The sequence below is a fragment of the Notechis scutatus genome, chromosome 4 (genome assembly GCF_049901735.1).
Source record: "Notechis scutatus isolate UNSWTSFEM ecotype Mainland chromosome 4, rNotScu1.2, whole genome shotgun sequence".
NCBI classification, from domain to species: Eukaryota; Metazoa; Chordata; class Lepidosauria; order Squamata; family Elapidae; genus Notechis; species Notechis scutatus.
The window spans coordinates 96232329-96257477 of record NC_142012.1 but is presented as its reverse complement, the minus strand read 5'-3'; the positions used below and the strand labels follow the sequence as shown (position 1 = coordinate 96257477).

General features: G+C 43.3%; 1 protein-coding gene across 1 annotated transcript in view; it reads left to right on the top strand.

Moving 5' to 3' along the window:
• Positions 1-12075: 12075 nt before the first annotated feature.
• The window catches only part of PRKG1 (protein kinase cGMP-dependent 1), an 864463-nt gene continuing 851389 nt past the window's right edge, over positions 12076-25149 (top strand). The window contains exon 1 of the mRNA XM_087964134.1: positions 12076-12558. Within this exon, the coding sequence (XP_087820260.1) occupies positions 12293-12558 (266 nt within the window). The 5' untranslated portion in view covers positions 12076-12292. The remainder of the gene's footprint in view (positions 12559-25149) is intronic.

The window sequence follows — 25149 nt, the reverse complement described above, 5'->3', positions numbered from 1 at the left end:
AAATCCAATCCCCATACTCCACTCTTACTGGTATCTCTTATAGATGCAGGGGTGGGCTTCAAATTTTTTTAGCAAGGGGCTCTCTGCCCTAATAACTGGCTGGGTGGATGTGTCTGGGTGGTCATGTGACTGGGTGGGTGCGGCCAACTCGCTTCTGTGCCCTAATTACCTAAAAAAAGATATACACCAAAAAGTTGTTTATTATTTCGTACATTTAATACTTAAATAAAAGACTGGGTGAAACCAGGCTTGATAGTAGTGACTGTGAGTGGGATCTTAGTGGAGTTTCTGGTGAGTTACATGATTCTTATTATTTGGGAATTAATCCCTTTGGCAGCTGGTGGCTATGGTATCTGATTTTCTCAATGGCTCTCCCTCGCAAGCGCTGAGTGGATTGTTTATCTAGCTTGCAACACTTTTACGAGGTGTGAAATGTTCTTGGCTAAATGCCCAGAAGTCCAATTAAGCCTATTAAGAGGCTTGATTGCTGCTTGTCTTTTTGAGGTTATTGGGGGCTGTCTGAGCCCAGCAGAGCAAGCACCCAGCAGCCCACCCCTGTATAGATGTGTATTGCTCTCATATCCATATACCATTAGTGTGCTACACCATAAGGGCCATGATTGGAAGTTGCTTTGGCTGCAATTCCATCTGTGTCCTGTGAAAATTTCTTCCAATTGGCATGCCCAGGGTTGTGGTTAACTCCATACACTTTTTTCCGCTTTTCCACTGTACCATTGATTATTTAACTTTTTAAATAAAGCATTCTGATAACTTCAAGCCCTTCATTGTCTGCCCATATTCCTCTGGAGGTGGGGTAAAAGAGAAACACCCTGTTTTCACACCTCCAGATGAATGGTGTACCTCAAGACATCCTGAGGCTGCTGTAATTGTAGGCCAAAATGAAAGACAGATAGATGGTGGTGTACTGTCCAGCCAGTGTATGGGAATTGGATAGTTAGATAGCAGTTGTGAGCTGTTCCCTTAAGGGAATGCATCATGGGAAATGTAGATATGGTATCCTGGGAAATGTAGTCCATGTCATGTGACCACATCCTGATTGGTCACTAAATTGACCCTCGAGGGGTTGTGGGAGGTTTTCCTCACTCTTGGCTGAACTCACGGACTCGTGATAACTGTTCTACTTCTATCGCTACGAGATGAGGGAAAAAGGATAGAAGATAATCATCTTTTTATCTACAAAACAGATATGCAAAGGATTGGTCATTAAAGAAGAACTTTGTCACAAATGTGAGTTATGAGGATACCTGATGAACCAATAAAAGTACTTTGTTATGGATGTTTTGTTGAGTTTATCTATCTGCATCTGTACAGAAGACAAATCCACCACTGTACAGAATATAGAACAGGTGGCATGTAGATGCCTCCCTTGGAGATGGTTGATGTGCTGTCCTTGTGCTGAAAAAAAAGAATCTCTGTGGATTTGCTCAATGTGAAATTGTCCCTGTCCCCTATTCTTCATCAGTTAATTGTAAGTTCACTAATGAAATATGGCTTTCTGGCTATATTCTTAGATGACCTACTCCAAAATTCTACATTTTCATCTGGAGCCCTTTGAGCACACAGATCCACTCCAGTCCAGACTTCACTGCACCAGACTTCTGCATTTCATGCTCTGCCATCATCAAGGTGTGTTCTTTTTTTAGCTTTTCCATTAGAGTGTTATATATGAATCACTTTCCCAGATAATTACGATCAACGAGCCAGAAAATCATTGTTTTTATTTGGATGTGAAATGGAAGACAGTGGCAATCTAGCACTTTGCTCATCCTCACTGGATTATGAAAAATAAATGTTGAATGTGAATATAGCAAGTCCTTGGGTTAAGAACAACCTGGTTTAAGGAGGACCCGTAGTTAAAAACAGAGCCTTTAATAGCAAAATATGAGTAAAATATACAATAATTCAAGTTAAATACACAATGGTTTAAGTTCATTACATAACTCACTCACTCACTCACTCTATCTAATCTATCTATCTATTAATCTAATCTATCTATCTATCTATCTATCTATCTATCTATCTATCAAATTTGTTTGCCATCCATTTCACTCAGTGGTGGGATTCAATTTTTTTTACTACCAATTCTGTGGGCATGGTGTGGCTTGGTGGACGTAGCAGGGAAAGGATACTGTAAAATCTCCATTCCCTCCTCACTCCACTAACCTGCTTTCCAGCTCCATTCTCCTATGCAGGGCAACAAAAAAGACCCAGCTAATCACCTGGGACTCGGGAGGCAGAGAATAGATGGCGGCAGGGCCAGTCAGAGGTAGTATTCACAGGTTCTCTGAACTACTCAAAATTTCCGCTACTGGTTCCAGAACTAGTCAGAACCTGCTGAATACCACCTCTGATCTCACTGCAAGGTGACCAAGGCTTACAGCATCAAAGTAAAACCATACATAATAAATATAAAATCACAATAAAAATAAGGGTTATATCTAAAAGATGAGAAGATAGGGATATACTGTGTTATATAACAATACTGTTCTAGCTTACATAAACATTCTAGGTAAGGACAGATCTTAATAATAGAACTTGTTCTAACTGGCAACTAACTATAGATTTATAACATTTATTGGTTGCTCCTCTTACCATAAGGTAACTCTGGTAGCTTACAGTCATAAAAATATACATCTACATTAAAACATAAATAAATTAAAACCCAAAATTAAAATTAAGGATACATGGGAATAACCGGGGCAGAATCCCTTCTCTCCCACAGACACCCAAGGTGAGAGAAAATGAAAGGAGCAGTGACGGAGTGACACAATGTAAGATTTAACCATCATGCTGGCTCTGATAAATGCATAGAGTTACAAGTTTCTCTTTGCTTAATCAACCTAATTGGATTCATTTGAAGCAGCGTTAAATGCTTAATCAACTTAATTGCTCTGTGGATGTTGCTTGGATTTTTCAGTTACTGATTTCTGAATTCAGGAGCAATTATTTCTTGTAGGGATTTTGCTCGGTTGTGTCTTGACTTGGCAACCAGAATGAAGTGGGAAAACTTAGTATGGATTCTAACTGACTTGAGGCGAGATGGAGAGTGGTCTTAAGTGCCAAAATAGATAATTTTCTTGTTAAAAATATGTTTTCAGGTATTCACTAGCAAGCTAAAATATATTTGATGACTGATATATGTGTCCTGAAATCAAAGTTGACCTTGAAGACAAACTCCAGTTGCTTCAATCACACCATGAACATGGAATATCATGTAATAAAATTCCTGAAAAATTCCAAAGATCCAGTAATAAAATTCTTTACCTACTTATTTCACTGATTCTTATAATGTGTCTTTAAATTTGGAAATATGTTTTGTGGCTGTTTTATTTCTTTTCCTGACATAATAACTATATAACTTAATAACTGTAACTATCTGGTTTGACTCTACAACCAAACAAGACAGATGCAGATTTCAAAGGATAATTAGAACTGCAAAAAAAAAATTGCTACCAACCTGCCTTCTATACTCTCAAAACGACATTATAAGGCATTGCACACCAGAACTAGATACAAGGACAACTTTCCCCACAAGCCATCACTCTGCTAAACAACTAATTCCCGCAACACTGTCCAACTATTTAGTAAGGCTTTATTACTATTATTCTTCTCATATTTCCTATTTACCTATCTCCTTTTCTACTTATGACTATAACTTTGTTGCTTATATCTTTGCAATTTATATTCTTTTATTTAGTTTCCTAATATGATTTATGTTGATTGCTTATTTAGTATTCTATGACTACCACTAAGTGTTATATGTTATGATTTATGATGAATGTATTTTTATGATAACTATGATCGTGTTTTAGCATTTATAGCTTTTAGGTACACTGAGAGCTTATGCACCGAAGACAAATACCTTGTGTGTCCAATCACACTTGGCCAATAAAGAATTCTATCTATTCTTATGGGAAGATGAGTATATTGTTCTCTTCACATCTTCTTCGCTCCTGCCCCTGGCTTATACTCAGCTCTATCACATTTTTTTTTTAAAAAAAGGCACAATTATTCCTTCTCACAACCCATTCTCTTTGAATGAAAAAAATAAATAAAAAAACCCTTGTTCTAGAAATGGCTAGTTGCTATTATTATGTAAAAGTAAAAAGTCGAGGTTTGAAGTTATTATTTTATTCTACTGCACCAAAGGGAGTTGGAAGCCAATGCCTTTTCTTTCTTTTTTCCCTTCCCTTTGCCTTACACTTTTCCCATCCCTTTTCCCTCCCTTATTTTCCTACTGTTTTATTTTGTATTTTGTATTATGAAATAATAAATAAACAAACTGGCTAAAAGAAAGAAAAATCCAAAACCCTTAAACCTTCTATCTGTAACTTTGTATAGATATTTCATTACTGTCATATTCACCAGAAATTTTATTACATTCTGTCTCAAAACAAACAAACTATACTTAAATACATTCAAAAGTGAACATTGCATAATTGATTCAATGATAAATAGGTATAATTTACTCCTTAATGTTGGTTTTGTTTTCTTGGAATCCTTGAAGACATGGGGAAAAAAACACAAAATTTAAAAAAACAGATTTTAAAGACATGTAGCCATTTTTATTAAATTTGCACCCATATATATGATTCTAGGAACTGTGAAAATTTCATCTTGATTTTTTTTTAAAAGGTTAGAATGATTTAATAACAGGTAGTCCTCAGGATAGAACCATTACATCAAAGCTTCTTAAAGAAGAAAAAGCAGCTTGACACAAATGCAAAGTTATATTATTAAAACACTACATCATGCCAAACTAAAATAAACTATATATGGATGGATAGATGCATGGAGGGAGGGAGGGAGAGAGAAAAAAAAGGAGAGGAAGGAAGGACACAAACCCTGGCTTCAGAAGACTCTGAAACAGCATAGCAATCTAGGGCTAGAAGGGATCTCGGAGATCATCTTTTAGTCCAATCCCCCGCTCCAGCAGGAGACCCTTACAGAATCATAGAATAGCAGGGTTAGAAGGGAGTGTGTGTGTGTGTGTGTGTGTGTGTGTGAGAGAGAGAGAGAGAGAGAGAGAGAGAGAGAGAGAGAGAGAGAAAGAAGAAGAAGAAGAGGAAGAGAAGGAAGAGAGAAGAAGAAGAAGAAGAAGAAGAAGAAGAAGAAGAAGAAGAAGAAGAAGAAGAGAAAGAGAAGAAAGAGCAAGAAAGAAAGAGAGAAACAAAGAAAAGAGAGAAAAATGAAAGGAAGGAAGGAAGGCAAAGAGAGAGAGAGAAAGAGCAAGACAGAAAGAGGGAGAGAAAGAAAGAGAGAAAGAAAGAAGAAGGGAGAGAAAGAAAGAAAGAAAAAAGAAAGAAAGAAAGGGAGAGAAAGAAATGAAGAAAGAAAAAGAAATAGGAAGAAAGAAAGAAAGAAATAGGAAGGAAGGGTGGAGAGAGAGAAAACTCTGTGCTATTATTTTTAATTGTTCCATTATTTATCATATATTAATATTTAACACTGTCCCTACACCTAGAGTGATTTTACTGTCTTTCTTTTGCCCAGGTATTTTTCAGGGTTTACATGTCTATAGTCCAGAGCATAAATACATTTGTGTTTAACAGAGTTGAAAGGGACCTTGGAGGTCTTCTAGTCCAACCCCCTCCTCAGGCAGGAAAACTAAGGATGCCAAACTCTGAGTGGAGGTCCTGGGAAAGGTGTCAGAATAATAGAGTAACTCTTAGAAGGGACCTTGTGGGGAACCCTATACCATTTCAGATAAATGGCTGTCCAGTCTTTTCTTATTGGAGCACCCAGAACTTCTGGTGGCAAGAAGTTCTACTGGTTAATTGTTCTCACTGTCAGGAAGTTTCTCCTTAGTCTTAGTTTGCTTCTCTCTTTCTTCAGTTTCCATCCATTGCTTCTTGTTTGCCTTCTGGTGCTTTGAAAAATACATTGCCCCCCTCTCTCTTTCTGGCAGCCCCTTAAAAGCCTGTTGCCTATCACACTCTTGAGCAAAGCAACTAACACTGCATAATGGAGTGAGCTCCTGTTACTTGTCCCAGCTTCTGCCAACCTAGCAGTTCAAAAGCATGTAAAAACGCAAATAGAAAAATAGGGACCACTTTGGTGGGAAGGTAACAGCGTTCCGTGCGCCTTTGGCGTTTAGTCATGCCGGCCACATGACCACAGAGATGTCTTCAGACAGTGTTGGCTCTTTTGCTTTGTAACGGAGATGAGCACCACCCCCTAGAGCCAGAAATGATTAGCAGGTATGTGCAAGGGGAACCTTTACCTTTAAAACAGGTTGGGAAAATCTGCATTGGTCAGCAAAATTATTGGTAGTTTCTGAATGTGAGAACTCCTTTAAAGGCCAGGGATTCAGAAAAGTGACCTTAGTACACTATGAGTGAATAATGAAGTTGCTATGCTTCTAGATGACACCAAGTTCTTATAAAATCCAAATTTAGATTGTAAAGTGGCATGGAAAGATCTTTTCAAACTTCATGAAATGGTTAAAGCCAAATATAAGTGCATAGCGATGCATGAGGCTCTGAAGCAAAAATAACCATAACTTAATTCATATAGATCCAAATTATGCCACTTATTTGCTTAGTTTAGATTTATAAGGCTGTCCAGTTTGACACTGACTGTAGGCAACAGGCAGATTAAAAACAGATACAGTATTTTAACCCTAACCCTAACCCTAACCAATCCCAAAGCTTTGGGGGGAAAAAAACAACAGATTTCCAGATATAATTTAAAGAGTGGGAGCTATCTGTAACTCTAGAGCAGCACTCTCCCTCCAACCTTTTTGGGTATCACGGACTGGTTCCATGGGGAGAAGTTTTTCTGGAGGGGGTGGAATTTTGCGTGTTGCCTGTAAGGGGCTTAGTTGGTTTGCATGGCCCAGTTTCTGGCATGCTATGGCCCATGCTGGTCCATGGACCGAGGTTGGGGATTCCTGCTCTATTTTCAACCCTATCCTATCCTATCCTATCCTATCCTATCCTATCCTATCCTATCCTATCCTAGTGGGTATGGAAAAATAATGGGAGAGAGACATGTCTTATTGCCATGAAGGCTTTAAAAGTGATAGCCAACCCTTTGAATGTACTTGAAAGCTCACTGGCAACCAATGCAGCTCAAGTAGCAGATACGTTCGATAGGAATACTAAAGTGCATGTATAATTTCTTGTATACTGTGGACCTTCAGTGACTTCCAAAGATCTTTAAAGAAAGTTCTATGTCAGTACATTTCAAGAATTCGCGTGGGAGATGACCGAGACATAAGTGATCAAGAGAAGGGAATTCCAGATCAGTACAAGACACAATTAATGCACCAAACGGATCTGTATGAAGCCCTTCTGGTCACCACAGCCATCTGCTCTTTGAGCAGGAGCTGTGAGTACAGGACCTCCTTAGCCCTCACCAAGATATGCAGCCACTCTGTTTGGGGAAGTGCTACTCCATTCAAAATCAAAGAAAGAGAACCGAAAGAACCATTTGAAGAACCATGAATATAGCCATACAGTCTTGTCTTTCCTGTGCCTCCTCAAACAGCCAGCAGGCTCTGGGACAAAATCTTGATAACATTACTAATGTTGAGCAGGTATTGAGATATACATATACAAGATGACTTCACATAGCAATTTCATACAGATCTTAAAACTTCTAATAAGCAGAAGCTTTGGACTAACCCTCTCTCCACCACTCAGTACTGACTGGAACTAGCCTTAGAAAAAAAGAAAAGAACTGCTGCAACATCATTACATCACACTCCCAAGCCCAATAATCAGTCCAGAAGAATACCACAATCAATGACATGGAAAGCTACTGAAGGATCAAGGAAGTCTAGGGTGGATGCAACTCTACCATATAACCCTACCAAAAGTCATCACATCCAATCAATACTGTCTCTTTGTCCCCATCTGGAAATTCAACTGAGTTCATATTATTTACTTTTTTCCAGGTTCCTCTGGAATTGCAGTCTGACCATCTTCTCATCAATTGTACCCTATAAAGGAATGCTGGAGAAATTGGACAAAAATTGTCCAAAACATAGATAAAAATTGTCCAGAACGGTTAGATTCCAACAATGGCTTCTTGCTACCATTCAAGAGAAGCTGAGCCACCCTCCTCTTTCAATGACAAATTTACCACTGCAGGTTGGACATGGATCCAAAGAATGGGTGAAGTCAAATTCTTTAGGAGTCGGAGGATCAAATACTACACAGGTAATAGGACAAGAGTATACGTTGGCCAACTTGACAAGACCTGTCTAGCTGGAAACTCAGAACCAACTCCACTAAATACTTAAGAGTATTCCTCCCAGTGGCCATGTAGACATCCTTGTGACCTTACTTCCCCAGTAAGAGATGTATCATTTAAGGCCCATGGCCAACTATCTGCAGTTTTGCTACTCTTTATCATTATAATGTAATGCCTAGTATACATTATCCCTACACATGTAGGGTGGGATTGGCTCTTAAGACATCTCTTCTGTTATTTCATCTCTCAAGGAAGCCTCAATCAACCTGCTTACCAGATCTCTAGCAAAAAAAACTTTTTCTGAAACTATCTAGATCCCTTAGTAGAGTAGTGTGGCCATCTAGAGGTGGAGTTTTTGCCTCACAATCAGAAGGCTGTGAGTTCGATCCTAGGTACAGCAGATATGGGCACAATGAGAATAAATCTGCTGAATAAAATTATACATTGGTGACCGGAAGGGCATCAGGCCAGTAAACACTCAGCTCCATTCAGTTGCCCACACTCCACCCCACAAGGGATTATGGGGGTCCTTAAAAGGAGATGATGATCTAGGTCTCTTAGTATCCTGGGATGCAACAAATTAATAGATCCTTTCTCTTTCCATTCCTCCCCCTCCCCTGTGCAGTATCAGTAAGTTGAAAAGCAGCCAAAAGTTGGCTGAGTATAACCTGAAAAAGTTTGAGATAGATAGTCATCGAACATGTCCATTGAGTGTGAGAGGAAAAGGTCAATTTAACATTAAAAGATATTGAGGAAAAATATTAACACAGAGACACACACAGAGAGACAGCCCAGAGGCTTAATATATGGTAAAGGTATATCCCTTCATTCAGCATTCAGCAGGTCTTGTTTGGCCAATGAAATTATTGAATTAGCTCAGGAGATGATCAGGGTACAGGCTGGACTCAGAAGTGGAAAAACATTCCAGAATAAAAAAATGGTAAACTACTTCCAAGAAAATTGCATAGCCTTCTCCATTAAGTCACCTGGAGCCAAGCACAAACTGAAGGGGGATTTTATTTTCCATACCTTTGATGCTGCCTTCCAGTGGAGGGGAGTTCCACTGAGAAGAGGGCAGAGCCTATAGCATTGAGAGTTGGTGGGTGGCTCCACCAGCAGTCTTCCTACCAGCACAGGGGGGAGGAAAGAGCTCTGGATCTACTGGATCAAAGTTGCTCCAGGTTCTTCAGATAGGAACCAGAATAATGGTCAATATTTCTGTGTTGTTCCAGTGGAGAGATTTTAAACTACAATGACCTGCCAGACCCCAAAAGCTGGCAATCCTACCCAGCCTGGTTGGCACGAACCAACTTGAAATAGGGTAACAGATATATAGATAATACCTCAATCCCCCTTTTCCCCTGTCCCAGTTTAGAACGGTTTGGATGTGTCTCTTGGAAATTATACATCATGGTTTATAATAACTTTGCAATGTAAGAACTAAACCAATGCTGGCATATTCAATCAATCAAATTTAAGTAAATCACAGCTCTTTACTTAGTTCCCAACTGAATGAATGTAGGTTAGCTAAGAAAATCACCCACCAGAGGACTTTGTGATGATCAATAGGTTGGATAACTTTTTTGGGGGGAAAGGAGTTAGGGCTATAGGTAGTCCTTGAGCTATGACTACAATTGGGGCCAATGCCAAGCGAGGCAGTTGTTGAGTGAGTTGATTTTACGATCTTTTTTTGGTCACAGTTGTTAAGTAAATCAGTGCTGTTGTTAAGTGAATCATGCGATCATTAAGAAAATTCAACTTCCTCCTTTAACTCTGCTTATCAGATGCTGGCTTGGAACGTTGCAAATGGCGGCCCATGCCAGTTGCCAAGGGGACAAATTTTGATCACATGACTTTATGGCTGCTATGATGCTTCTAAAGCATAAGGACCAGTTCTAAGACATTTTTTTCAGTGCAACTTCCAATGGTCACTAAACGAATGGTTGTAAAATGAGGACAACCTGAAATGATGGCACACACAATTCCATAGCAGTTGACCCTGTCCAAATCTTTTGAAGCAGTTGTGAATAAAGACATGGAAACAATGCTGCGTGTTTCACCATCTTAGGGATGTTCTAAGGTAGGGGTGTCAAACTCAATTTCATTGAGGGCCACATCAGAGTTGTGTTTAACCTGAGAGGGGCTTGGGGGGGGGACATGGCCAGACTGGGTGTCCCTGGCCCTCTGCCAGCAAAAATGGAGCTTTGGGAGGGCATGTGCACCCCCCCCCCGGGCCCCATTTTTGGTGGGGATGGCTTCCTGCAGCCGTCTGCCAGTAAAAACAGAGCTTGTGTGTGTGTGTGTGTGTGCACATCGCCCTCCCGAGATCTGGCCCATGGGCCTTGAATTTGACACCCCTGTTCTAAGGTATTTTGCGAAGTCCCTTCAACTTCTAGTGACAATATATGTTACAGGTAGTCCTCAACTTACAACGGTTCATTTAGTGGCCATTCAAAGATACAACATCACTGAAAAAAGTGACTTAGGTCTATTTCTTGCGCTTTCAGCGTTCCCATGGTCATGCGATCGAAATCCAGACACTTGGCAACCGATTCATATTTGTGCAGTGTCCTGGGATCATGTGATCTCCTTTTATGACCTTCAGAGAAGCAGAATCAATGGGGAACCCAGATTCACTTAACAACTATGCTACCCACTTAACAACTGCAGTGATTCACTTAACAACAGTGATGAGAAAGGTCATAAAATGGGGCAAAATTCACTTAACAAACGTCTCTCCCTTAGCAACAGAAAGTTTGGGCTTAATTGTATATTCTATATAATATTCCCAACTCTACAGGGCCTCCAAAGGCTGATGAAAAGAGCTCACACAAAGGACTTACATCCTTTACCCATCGCAGGCCAGAGTCATTGTGAAAGCTAAGATTGTACAATTGACAAACATTTATTTTGATAAAGACAAAGAGGGGAAAAAAAACTCCTTTACAAAGGGCATCTAATTTAAAAAGGAAAAAAAAAACCCCACCAAAAACAAACCTGAGGCTCCAGTTACAACTGCCTGACCCTTTAGGCCACATGCTAATAATTGTTGCTATTTCAAGGATCACATCTTGAAAAGTGGCACCGGAAGGTGTGTGTGAATCCCTTTCTTTTGCCCCTCTTCTTGTATGTCCCAGTTAACACGTAGGGGTGTGTGTGCGTGCCTGTGTGTGAAGAAAATTGGGAGAGAGAGAGATAGAGAGGGAGGGAGGGAGAGAGGGGGGAGGGAGGGAGGGGGAGAGAAAGAGGGGAGGGAGAGAGAGAGGGAGGGAGGGAGGGGGAGGGAGGGAGAGAGGAGGGAGAGAGAAAGAGAGAGAGGCAGAGGGAGGGAGAGAGAAAGAGGGGGGGAGAGAGAGAGGGAGGGAGAGAGGGAGGGAGGCAGAGGGAGGGAGAGAGAAAGAGAGAGAGAGAGAGGAGGGAGAGAGAAAGAGGGAGGAAGAGAGAGAGGAGGGAGAGAGGGAGGGAGGCAGAGGGAGGGAGAGAGGGAGGGAGGGAGGGAGGGAGGGAGGGGAGAGAGAGGGAGGGGAGGGAGGGAGGGAGAGAGAGACTTTGTGCTGATGAGGAGTAGGATGGACTGGAACTGCTATTATGAAAATGTCTTTTTCCACCAACCTTCTCCTCCCCCAGCGAAATCCGGAAGGTAGGTATCAAGGGCAGCCAGCCAGAGCAGAAGCAGAGTTTTAATTGCTTTCTCAATGAAAGATAATCACCAGGTCCCAAGAGAGGCTTCCAGATTAGCACTCAACAACTCTCCCCTCGGTGATCTCAGCCCTCTCATCCTGTTGCCTCCATTTACAGCCCATTCAGCAGTAAGTGGATCGAAGAAAGCCGCTCACCACTACCCATTAGTGACAGCAGATCTCTCCGGCTGCCTCTCGGACTGACTTTCCCTTTCCTCCCTCTCTCTCTCTCTCTCTCGGTCCCTCCTTTCTCTCTCAGAGAAGCTCCATTCACTCTCCGCTCGCCTGGGTCGTTGCCGCGGCTTTTAACTCGCTCGACTCCTCCGGGATTCACAAAGTTGGAAGCGAAGCGCCGAGCCGAGCCGGGCCGGGACCGGGGCCGGGTGGGAACCATGAGCGAGCTAGAAGGGGACTTCGCGAAGCTTTTGCTCTTCAAGGATGAGCGGATTAAAGAGCTGGAGAAGCGCCTGTCGGAGAAGGACGAGGAGATCCAGGAGCTGAAGAGGAAGCTGCACAAGTGTCAGTCCGTCCTGCCCGCGCCCACCACTCACATCGGGCCCCGCACCACCCGGGCGCAAGGCATCTCCGCGGAACCGCAGACCTATCGCTCTTTCCACGACCTCAGGCAGGCGTTTCGGAAGTTCACCAAATCCGAAAGGTAGGGTGTGGGGGGGCGTGGGTAAGGAGAAAGGAAAGGGGTGTGAGTGTTGTTGTTGTTTTTTTTTACACGTGTTTCAATGTGTCACGTTTTGCACCCGGGTCTCCTTCAGCCCCCCCAAATCACCTCAGCGCTGTGGATGGCTGCAGCGACTGGGTGGGTGGGTGGGAGTTCGGAGGGGCGCAGCAGCCCCTCGGTCGCCCTCCGCTACCTCGGTGGGAGAAGCGGGGTGTCTGTGGGGAAAACTTTTGCCCCCAAAGGGTGGCGCCCCTCACGTGTCGCCCGGTGGTCGTGCAGAAGAGGTCCGGCGAAGGAAACCCAACAGCTCTGTTATTCCTTTCCCCACACCCGTCTCTCTTTCTCCGCTCTCCGCGTGGCCCCTAAACTTCTCGGGGCCCCGCCTGGCAAAGCCCACGCCAAGCGGGTGCGGTGCCTCGCTCCGCTCTCCATCCTTTGGCAGCCGAGCTGCCTTTCTATTTTAGTGAAAGCGTGCCCGAACGGAGCGTGAGCCGGGCATGCTCAGTGGCGGCCGCCGAAGTCGCTCGCCCTTTCCTTTTCCCTCCCGGCGCCTTTGGGAGAGCGCTGCTCCCACGGAGCGAGGGGGGAAGCGGGGAGGAGGAGGAGGAGGAGGAGGAGGAGGCTGCGCGAGTGGGGAAAGCTTGGAGGTTAAAGGAAGAGGGGAGAGGCGCTGAGAAAGTCACAGCCCTCCCTCCCTCCCTCTTCTTCTTCAGCAGTCTCTTCCCCCTTCCCCACTTCCACAAGCATCCCGCCCGCCTCCTCCCCGCCCTGTCCAGCTGGCGGCGGCTCTGCTTTTGCAAAAAAAAAAGAAGAAGAAGAAGAAGAAGGGAAGGGAAAAAAAAAATGTCCCGGGCACTAGAGAAGAAGCCCCATCGATCGGCCTGCGCATTAAACCCCCTGTGGACATTAGCGAGAGGAAGTGCATTAGGAGCTTTTAAGTCCCTAGAAGTGCAGAGCAAGAAATGCGCCTTGCAGGATATCGAATAGCCCATTAAGCTGCGTCTCTCACCCCCCCCAGCTTTCCCTTCCCTTCCCCTCCCGCCTTTCTCTCTCTCTCTCTCTCTCCCTCCCCTCCCTCCCCTCTCTCCTCTCTCCTTTCTCTCTTTTTCTTTCTCTCTCCCGCTCCCTCTCTCCCTCCCTCCCCCCTCCTCTCTCCCCCCCCTTCCCTCCTTCTCTCTCTCTCTCCTTTTCTTTCTCTTTCTCTTTCTCTCTTTTCTTTCTCTTTCCCTCTCTCTCCCCTTCCTCCCCCTCCCTTCTCTCTCTCCTTTCTCTCTTCTCTCTCTCCCTCCCCTCCCTCCTTCTCTCTTCCTCCCTCCCCTCCCTCTCTCCTCTCTCTCCTTATTTCTCTTTCTCTCGTTTTCTTTCTCCTCTCTCTTTCTCTCTCCCTCCCCCTCTTTCTCCTTCTTTTTCTCTTTCTTTCTCTCTCTCCCCCCTCCCTCCCTCCCCCTCCCTCCTTCTCTCTTCCTCCCTCCCTCCCTCTTTCTCTCTCCTCTCTCTCTCTCCTTCTTTCTTTCTCTTTTTCTTTCTCTCTCTCCTCTCTCTCTCTCTCCTTTCTCTTTCTCTTTTTTTCTCTCTCTCTCCTCTCTCTTTCTCTTTCTCCCTTCCTCTCTCCCCCCCCCCTCCCCCTCTTCTCTCTCCTTCTTTCTCTCTCTCTCTTTCTCTTTCACCTCTTTCTCCTTCTCCTCTCTCTCTCCTCTCTCTCTCCCTTCTCTCTCTTGATGATCTCCGCCGTGTCCGAGCCCTCCCAGCCAGCCTCCGTCGCTCGCTCGCTGGCTCGCTCGCGGCGGCGCCGGGTTCGGAAAGTGAAGCGGGAGTCAGGCGCGCGCGGGATTGGAACTGTCCCGGCTTGCACGTGCCTGGCTCGGTTCGGGATAGGGAGATTCGGGGGGAGGGGGCGAGGAGAGGGGGGAAGCTGCGCCTGGTTTGGTTGTTTCGTCCTGGATCTTACAGCATTTAATGATGTTTTGGGGAGGGTGGAGGGTTATTGCCGCGCTGCGGTGCCAAGTGCCCCTTTGGGTGCTTCTCTTTAAACACGAATCTTTCACTTGAGACTTTCAAGAAGAGATTGGACTGCCATTTGTCAGAAATGGTGTAGGGTCTGCCCTTGGGCGGGTGGGGGTTTGGACTAGATGACCTAGAAAGTCCCTTCCAACTCTGGTTATCTATTATGCGTTTGGACAACGGCGATCCCGAACCCAAGTCCCCCACCTCACCCCAGACCCGTGTAGAGGTGTCTTCCCTCGACAAATGGTGTATCCGAGGTTAACCAGTGGACCGTCTTGCCTTCAGAAGTGGTGGGTGCTTCATCACTGGAGGTTTTTAAGAAGAGACTGGGACGGCCGCTTGTCTGGAATGGTATAGGGTCTCCAGCTTGAGTCGGGGGTTGGAATAGATGACCTCCAAGGTCCCTTCCAGCTCTATTCTGTAACTAAGGTTATGGCAGTGGAAGCAAGATGGTCAAAGAAGTACACACGCATTTTCTCTCTCTCTCTCTCTCTCTCTCTCTCTCTCTCACACACACACACACACACACAGGCTGATGCAGTGGGCATCTGAAAAACATGCCTTCAAAACAGCTGAGGACTTTCAGTTGGGTTATATTTTATGTGAAGGATATCTTGAGAATCTTTGACTGCCCGTGACAAATGATGTATCCAAGGTTAACCTTTCTTGCCTTCAGAAGTGGTGAGTGCTTCATCACTAGAGGTTTTTAAGAAGAGACTGGACAGCCACTTGTCTGAAATAGTATAGGATCTCCTGCTTGAGCAGGAGGTTGGACTAGGTGACCTCCAAGGTCCCTTCCAGCTCTATTCTGTAAATAAAGGTTATCATGGCAGTGGAAGCAAGAGGGTCAAGGAAGTACACACATACACAAACACACTCCATAAGGCCGATGCAGGCAGGCGGGCAGCCTGAAAACATGCCTTTGAAACAGCTGGGGACTTTCCAATTCCCTTATATTTTATGTGAAGGATATCTTGAGAATCTTTAATGTTCTGCAGGGACCTCATTCCATTCCACTCCCTCTGTCTGTATTTATTTTATTTTATTTTATTTACTTAATTTCAACATTTTTAAGCCTGCCCAACTTGGACACTGTGTCTACAATAAAACACACACATTAATAAGATGTTGATCAGGATTACGATCCTGCTTTTATGCATAATGATAAGCTCTTCAGGCAGGCAGCTCTGATTTGTAAAAGTGCCACAAAGACTGATAATGTGTATAAGTGACAGATAAGAAGAACGACCACTAACAGCGATGTAATAATAATAGCTGAGAGTGATGCCATCTGCTTTGCCCTGGTAGTGATAGTTAATAGCGACGGTCTCCGATTTCCTTAGTTATTTATTCATGAATGAAATCATCATTTTTCAAGAAAGGGGTTAAAAGGTGCACATATGGCTTTGTTTTTAGCAGGTACACTGTACTTACCCTAGGCACCGTTTTAGGTGAGTCGATTCCATTGTGGGAAAGAAATATCTTTCAGACAGGTGACTTTTCGGCCTTGGATGCATTTCTTAAAATAAACAATTCAGCTATTTTACCTCCTTCTCAGTGAATTTACTGTAACGGGAAAAAAAGATGGACAATGGCAAATGCAGGAAATATGGAAAACATTTATCTGTAGCCATCATAATGTATGAAGCATAGAAGCCCTGGCACAGTAAATACCTTCCAATACCTCAACTGTGTTGTGTTCAGTTGCACTCATTAAACGTTTTAAGCTGCCCAATTATTTGGGGTTTCTTTTCAATAAATTAAAATGGCTTAGGCCAGATTATGCCCTTGAATAGGTAGTCCTTGACTTATAACAGTTCGTTCAAAGTTACAACGGCACTGAAAAATGTGACTGTTTTTCATAGTTAGGAGCATTGCAGCTTCCCCGTGGCCACGTGATCAACATTCAGATGCTTGGCAACTGGTTCATACATATGACCTTTGCTACTTCCCGGGGTCATGTGATCCCCTTTGGTGACCTTCCGACAAGCCAAGCCAATGGGGAAGCCAGATTCACTTCACGACCGAGGTTACTAACTTATCAACAACGGTGGCAGGAAAAGTTGTAAAATGGGGCAAACCTCATTTGAACAAATGTCTCACATAACAACATACATTTTGTTTGCGGTCGTAAGTCGAGGACTACCTGTAATAGCCAAAGGCTGGGTTCAAGGTTGTTAGCAACATTAAAACCTAAAGCAAAAAAACAACAAAAAAAAACCTTATCCTCCAAACATGGAAGAATCACTGTAGGTCAGTTTCTTAAAAAGAAGAAGAGATTGGATAACCATTTGTCTGAAATGGTAGAGGGTTTCCTGCTTAAGCAGGGGGTTGGACTAGAAGACCTTCAAGGTCCCTTCCAACTCTGTTATTCTATTCTATTCTATTCTATTCTATTCTATTCCATTCCATTCCATTCCATTCCATTCCATTCTATTCTATTCCATTCCATTCCATTCCATTCTTTCTCTATTCTATTCTATTCTATTCTATTCTATTCTATTCCATTCCATTCCATTCCATTCCATTCTTTCTCTATTCTATTCTATTCTATTCTATTCCATTCCATTCCATTCCATTCCATTCCATTCCATTCTATTCCATTCCATTCCATTCCATTCCATTCTTTCTCTATTCTATTCTATTCTATTCTATTCTATTCTATTCTATTCTATTCTATTCTATTCTATTCTATTCTATTCTATTCTATTTGATTCCATTCCATTCCATTCCATTCCATTCTATTCTATTCTATTCCATTCCATTCCATTCCATTCCATTCCATTCTTTCTATTCTATTCTATTCTATTCTATTCTATTCTATTCTATTCTATTCTATTCTATTCTATTCTATTCTATTGCATTGCATTCCATTCCATTCCATTCTATTCTATTCTATTCTATTCCATTCCATTCCATTCCATTCCATTCCATTCCATTCCATTCTATTCCATTCCATTCCATTCCATTCTTTCTCTATTCTATTCTATTCTATTCTATTCTATTCTATTCTATTCTAGTCTAGTCTAGTCTAGTCTAGTCTAGTCTAGTCTAGTCTAGTCTAGTCTAGTCTATTTATAGTCTTTCCCTATTCTATTCTGTTCTGTTCTATTCTATTCTGTTCTTTTCCTATTCTATTCTTTCCCTATTCTATTCTGTTCTTTTCCTATTCTATTCTATTCTGTTCTTTTCCTATTCTCCTCTCCTCTCCTCTCCTCTATTCTTAAAAAAAAAAAAAAAGCATTTTTGATGTGGATAGAAAAGCAGGTAAGGCTGGAACAGGGAAGGATTGTCACTGTTAAGGAGTTTCCTGGTGAGCAAAACGACCAGTGGTCTCTGTTAAACTGTGAGACTCGTCCCATGCAAGAAAGCCAAAAGGCTGTGATTAAAAACTGGCTTTCTTGCAGTGTCAACTGTGGCTTGAAAAACTCTATGTGTGCTTTCAGGTTTGGCTTCATTTTTTAGGCTATTTCGGGGTTAGCGCCTTCCTCCTCTCAAAAACTACTGGAATCCGGGAGTTGTGCCGCTGAAATTAGGGCAGGTTGTCCGCATCTTTAAGGCACGCAGGTCACGAAACAAACCCTCAGCCCCCCCCCACCTCTCTTTATTTAAAGGGAGGCAGTGGAGCCTTTGCTATGTTTCACCGTCTTTTTTTTTTTTAAACCGTGTTAATGACTGAGGTTATTTTATGAATTTTGAAAGTCCTGCTTTCAAGGCCTAGAGGTTCTCTTGAAAGAAGCTACTGTAGGTCTTGTGTTAAAATTAAACTGGGTTTGTAAATATAGGATTTTAAAGTTAGGGTTCCACGAGCTTGATATTCCCCCTGGAAAATGATTTTGAAAGAGGTTTTTTTTTTCCTTGCTGCAAGGCAGTGGATGCCATTCCTTCCTGCTCTTTTCCAAGCAGAGGGAGAACAGAGAGTTAGTTTTACATTTATCAGATGTCAAGACTGCTTTTTTTCTCTCCCCTTCCAACATTTATTGGAATTATTAAGCCCTGACTTCCTCTTTCTTTGTGGTTTACACTAGGACATAGGGCAAACTTTCCCCCACCTCCTTCCTTCGCATTTGGATTCCTGCTTTCCAATCGAAGCCATGAAGTTTATTTTCAGCACCCTGAGTCACTGTAGCAGGGAGTTATGACAAGTATAATATATGGAGATCGTAATGGTTGGAATTGAGGGTGGGAGAGATTCACTAGCATGCTTAAAGGAACAGAATGTCTTTTAATAACAAGACCACAGGCAGCTTTGATTCTCTCTTTCTTTTTTTTTTTTATCTGTTCCTTTAGATGCACAAGTTTGGCTTTAAACATTTTAGTTATTTTTAACATTATATTAGATATGTGTTCTATTTTCACTCGTTAGAGGCAGTGTCTTCCATTTCTGATCAATTTAAAAAAAGGCTGCAATTCTCAATTGACAGATTCTATGCACTTGGAGAAAATTCAGTGGAACTTACTTTTGAATAGATATGTATGGTATTATATACATCTAGTTTTAAATTTAAAAAGACTGAGAGTTCACCATGGACACAGCTAATGTATGTGGGAGTAAGACTCGATAGTAAACAGAATATCTTACTAATACCATAGTAAACAGAATAACTTACAATTAAAGACATTTAGGATTACAGTGGACATCCCATTAAACTGGATTTTGCCTGAAAAAAGATAACCATGAATTAACATGCTATAGCGTCTCTGTTAAAATGAGAATAAAAGAATGCTACGTTTTGCACATGGGATCCTAAGGGAAGTTGACATTTCTGGGAAATGTCTTGATATTTAATGATAAAAAAAATGGTTGATTAGATACTTTTATGCTTAGTCTTAAATTCAAGGTGCAGTCTGAACCTTTCCTTCGACTTGTACCTCAGATGCCCAGAATTAAAATAATTGTAATTGAACAAATAAACTACTCAAACACAACATAGAGATTATTCATATATTCCTTTCCCCACTACTGTGTTAAATTGCTATCGATCCACTGTTAAGTTGAAACAAAACAGCAGCGGCATAAAATTACCTGTCCCCGTTGCCAAACCCCATTCTGTCCCTATTGTACCTGTTCTGTCAATTATCATGGAACTTGTAGCAAAATGTGTTCCTGACGATACATGGGGTTTTTCTTCTAAAAATCTGCTGCCATCCTTTTTAGTACATTATGAGCCAGCCATGAAAACAGACTTGATGGCAGTACAGCGTGAATGGAGCGGATCAGATTTAAAGAGTCTGTGCCATTCTGCAATTTAAACTGCTTGACTTTTTCATGTGAAGTCCCTAGAAATGAACCCATTTCTTTTTTTTTTTTTAAAAAAACCAACCCTTTCCAGATTTTAACTCGTTCTTTTATTGGTCATAGTGGCAGCCAGGGATTCTGTCAAAATCACCCATTTTACAGTCCTTGATTAGTGGGTGGCCCACAATTCTACCCTTCCCATCTAAACAAATGACTCCCTTTCCCACGGGCAGGTCTTGGAGGACATGTATAGAACCATCTCCTCCAGGGAGAATCAGAGATGGAAAAGGGACCTTCGAGGTCCAACCCACTGTTGAAGGCAGGAGTTGCTCACTTGAGTTGAGTGTGAGGTGATGGTGGACTCAATGCCACCCTTCACTGTTCTTGCTGTTGCTGGGCCTAGAAGGAGAAAGCAGCAATTTCCTTGCATTGCTTGCCTTCTCTCTACTAAGAAGCTTCAACAAGCCCCAAATGTGACTTGATCCCAGTGCAGGAGAAATGGGAGAGGTCACTTTGTTTTGATCCCTCTACTATATAGTAACTGAGAGGGATTTTGGCGTCTTAGTGGACAACCAGCTAAATATGAGCCAGCAGTGTGCGGCAGCAGTCCAAAAAGCCCATGCAATCCTAAATTGCATTAACAGAGGGATACGATCAAGATCAAGTGAGGTACTAATACCACTCTATAAAGCCTTAGTAAGACCACACCTAGAGTACTGCATCCAGTCTTGGTCACCACACTCTAAAGATATTGAGACTCTAGAAAAAGTGCAGAGAAGAGCAACCAAGATGATTAGGGGACTGGAGCACTAGTGGGATACAATTTTTTTTACTACCAGTTCCGTAGGCATGGCTTGGTGGGTGTGGTGGGGGAAGGATACTATAAAATCTCCAGTCAGAGGTGATATTTGCCAGTTCTCTGAACTACTCAAAATTTCTGCTACCGGTTATCCAGAACTGGTCAGAACCTGCTGAATACTGGATGCTAAAGCATATGAAGAATGGTTACAGGAACTGGGCATGGTTAATCTAGTGAAGAGAAGGACCAGGGGAGACATGATAGCAGTGTTCCAGAATTTGAGGGACGGCCACAGAGAGGAAGGGGGTCAAGCTATTTTCCAAGGCACCCGAAGGCCAGACAAGGAATAATGGATGGAAGCTGATCAAGGAGAGATTCAACCTAGAGATAAGGAGACATTTTCTGACAGTGAGAACAATCAACCAATGGAACAGCTTGCTGTCAGAAGTTGTGGGAGCATCATCACTTGAGACTTTCAAGAAGAGATTGGACTGCCATTTGTCAGAAATGGTGTAGGGTCTCCGGCCTGGGCGGGGGGGTTGTACTAGATGACCTACAAGGTCCCTTCCAATTCTGTTAATCTGTATCTGTGAAGAACAGGTAGGGGCTTTGCTGTATTCTGCACTTTGTATACACACCTCAGATTCTTTCTCCCTCAGCCCTTTCTCCTACTTGCGGCATATCTTTCTCCCCTGCTGGCCACCCCCAGCCTCTTGTCCCTCTGTTTTTAGGGCAGCTTCCTTGCTGTTGCTAATCCAGGCATCTGAATGATGCTGGTGCCCTTCCAGGCTAAGAGCTGCTCCACCAGCCTCCAACCATGTGGGAGAAGGAATGTCTCCTGCCAGGTGCAGGCAGCTGCTTTCCATCACCCACCTACAGGCCACACCATAGAGATGCCAAGGTTGCAACGGGTTGCATTGAGGAAACTTGGGTTGCTTTCAAGCAATCCCTGAGTCTTCCGTCACCAATTTGTGCGGCTGGTTCTCTCTCTGTGCAGTTGCCAAGAATCTTTTCTCCTCTCCACATTTGGTGACTTTCCAATACAGGAGGGGGAATCATGACATGCAAAAGGAATCAAAGCAGCGATGGATGGAGATCTGACAAGCCTTACAGGGCATTGTAAAGCTGAGCAGCATTAGCTGAGCTATGGCTAAGTAGTGTCGCTTGTTTAGAAGCAGTATATTTATAATTCATTACTTTCTCCCCATTCTTTATGTCATTCTTTACAGTTTTGCAAAAAGAAGGTGGGGAGTTAGTTGTACCAAATGGGAAAGCAGTGATCAGCACTTAGAGAAAAAGAGGGGGGGGCACAGCAGATCAATCAGCACTAGTGGCACATGCAGAAGTTGGAAAACACGATTTACTGCAGGAGAAGATGGATGGAAGTCAACTTCGCTGGTGGAAGGTAGAAGATGACATCATGGGTTCATGACTTTGAGGAAAGGTCAGCCGCTGCATCTATGCTGGGACAATCTTTTCCCATGAAATACAAAAAAAGAAAAGAAAATAGGAAATTAAGGGAAGGAAAGGGAATGGGGAAAGGGGGTGTGAGATACAAGGGGGAAGAGAAAAAGAAAGAAAAGGGGGTATGGACTTCCAACTCTTCCTAGCACAGTACAAGATAAATACACTCCAACCTCAACTTTTTGCTTTTATGTATTACCGTATTTGCCGCGTATAAGACGACTTTTTGCCCTAAAAAACATGCCTCCAAGTGGGGGTCGTCTTATACGCCGGTAAATACATTGTCACTCGGTGCAAGAGCGACGGGGCGGAGCTCCGCAACTTGCGAAAGCCCCTTCAAGCCCAGCCGAAGTCTCTCTTCCTCCTCCTCCTCCCACCCACCCACCCACCCTCCGCCCGGCTCGGGGCGCTGCGGAGGCCAATCTGGAGGTGGGGTGGGGGTGGAGCGGGAGGGTCTCTGGCGGGGCCACTTCGCCAGCCAGCCCGAGCCGCGTAATGGCCCGGGGAGTGGGGGGGAGAAGGTGGTGGGGTGGACTGTGGCGCCCCTCCTTCTGGGCAGCGGGGCGGGCGGCAATTTGCTCCTCCCGCTTCTCCCTCCCTCTTTGAAAGACCGGGAGGGCTGTGCTTGGGGCGGGGGGGTGTCCTCAGGAAGTTCCTGATGGGACCCCGCTGGGCAGGGCCACCCGGCTCCCGAGCTGCTTTCCAGGGTCCCCTTGGGAAGAAAAGGGTCCGGTGGGCGGTGGAAGAAGGCGAGCGCCCTCCTCCCGCCCCCTGTCCCGTCCCGTCCCTCCTCTTGTCCCCTCCTCCTCCCGCTTAAGAGAAAGATCTGCCTCCCCTGCACCGAGCTTCCACCCGGCGCCGCGTCTCCCGGCCAGCGCGCGCTGCGACTTGGGAACCGGCCAAGCGACTTTAAAACCGAGCGGAGGCCAGAGATAGCCGGAATTACCCTCCACACCACACACACACACACACACACACAGAGAGAGAGAGAGAGAGAGAGAGAGAGAGTTGGCAGCTGTCCATCCCCCACCCTTGGAGTCCCGATGGCACGCACGCGGGGCTGTCACAAAGAAAGGGAGAGGAATTGAGTGCCAGCCTGAGAAAGGCGAAGCTGCCTCTCTAAAGCATTTTGGTGGCTTTGTAAGTTTGGGGGAAAGGGGTTGGGGGTGTCAATCAAAATTATATCCAGAATACCCCAAGTGTTACAACTTACCGTATTTGCCGGCGTATGAGACGACTTTTTGCCTTGAAAAGCATGCCTCCAAGTGGGGGTCGTCTTATACTGCGAGTATATAACAAAAACTATATTTTGAGTGGAAATGTTGGGGGCTCGTCTTATACGCCCAGTCGTCTTATACGCCGGCAAATACGGTAATATATAACTAGCCACTTCTGTAACACCGAATCTTTCTAATCGACAAAACCAAAATCAAAGTTTCTTTCTTTTTCTTCACAAGCACAAATTCCAGAAGTGATATCCAAATAAGAACATATTTTCCTCTTTAAATAAAGTGTTCCATTTAACCATTCCCGCTTTTATCTTCCTTGCTATGGAAATAGTATGTCTTTCTACTTGCACCTAGTAATCTTTGTGAACTGTCACCATTTTGATTTACAAAATTTATTGTATTCTTTCAAATCCTTTGGCCTTACTGAAGGGTGGTGGTGTGGTGGAAACGTACGCTGGGGCAATCGTGTTGTGCAGATTGACAATCTCTTGGCTTCTCAGCGCTGGGTTATTGGGTTACCTACCCATTCGTGAAACAGATGGGAAAACAGAAGGGCAGAAACAGCCCCAGAGAAGGAGGACCATGACTGTGCAATTTGTTAAGTCCTGTGTAGTGGGAGAACATGAAACAGACTAGCTGCTGGGGAAAGGCAGTGATTGAAACAGTGAATGACCATTAATGGCCCCTTGGTCCTGAAAGGCATAGATAAGTCCAGAAACACATCCAAGCTTTGTTCTGTGGTCCTGCAGAGGATGTTGGCCTCATCATGGATACAGGGCTCCCTAGTATCAGATGTTGTAGACTAAACCAATCACTCATGTCAGGCATTGCTGATTATTTTCAGCTATTGGCACTCGCCTACTTGGAGACATTATAATTTACAGTTGGTTCATTATTCATGCCCATTATTTGATGTCGGGAATGCATTGCAAAATAATCCAAAAGAGGCACAACTTTTATACGATCCAACTTTAGCTCAGGCAGGAGACTTAAAACTGCATTCAGGAGCTGATGCAGTTTAAATCTACTGGTTTTCTCACCGTTATTTATTTGTGCTGATAGAGTACAATTTGTTTCTGTTTTCTGTTACCCTTCCCTACTCAAAAGATTTTATTTTTCTACTCTATTCATCACTGTCATTGTACGCTCTGCTGAGTTTTGGATTTGATCTTTAAAATATGCTTTGGAGCACTCGAGAATGTGAATAGTAGCACCCACTTAAAACAAAATAAAACAGAAGCATTTTTTCAATCATCATTAACTTTGATTCGGATTAAAATTTAAAAAAAACAACTTTGTTTTAAAAAATGATATGTGCTTGGATTTCTTTAGTAGGGGTATTCAGTCATGGTTGTCTTCTATGGTTGATTCTCAGTCATGGTGAGAAAGGCAATGAACTGGACTGTGTTTTTTTCCTTGAGGAAGAAGATCTTTCGCTTCTCATCCAAGAAGCTTCTTCAGCGAACTGTGAACTGAAGAAACTTCTTGTTTTGCTTCTTGAGAAGCAAAACATCTTCATGGAAAAACGAGTCTGGTTGCCTTTTGAAAAAGCATCTTTGGGTGTTCCTTCCGATGCATCAGAGAATTAGTCTTTTAAGATAGCAGGTGCTTTCTGTAGGTTTTATAAGCAAGTTGGCATAGAATAGAAATTGACTTGTGTTAGATTCAACCTGGAAGAATTATACTCAGATCTCTGGTTAAACATCAGTTCAGTTGGGTCTGCCTTTCTCAGCCCAAGATTGTTGTTCTGATTTTTAAAAAAATCCTGGGAAATCTGTAAACCTATTGTGGATTAAATTAAAGATGAATTATATTTTAATATATTTTAAAATATGTAT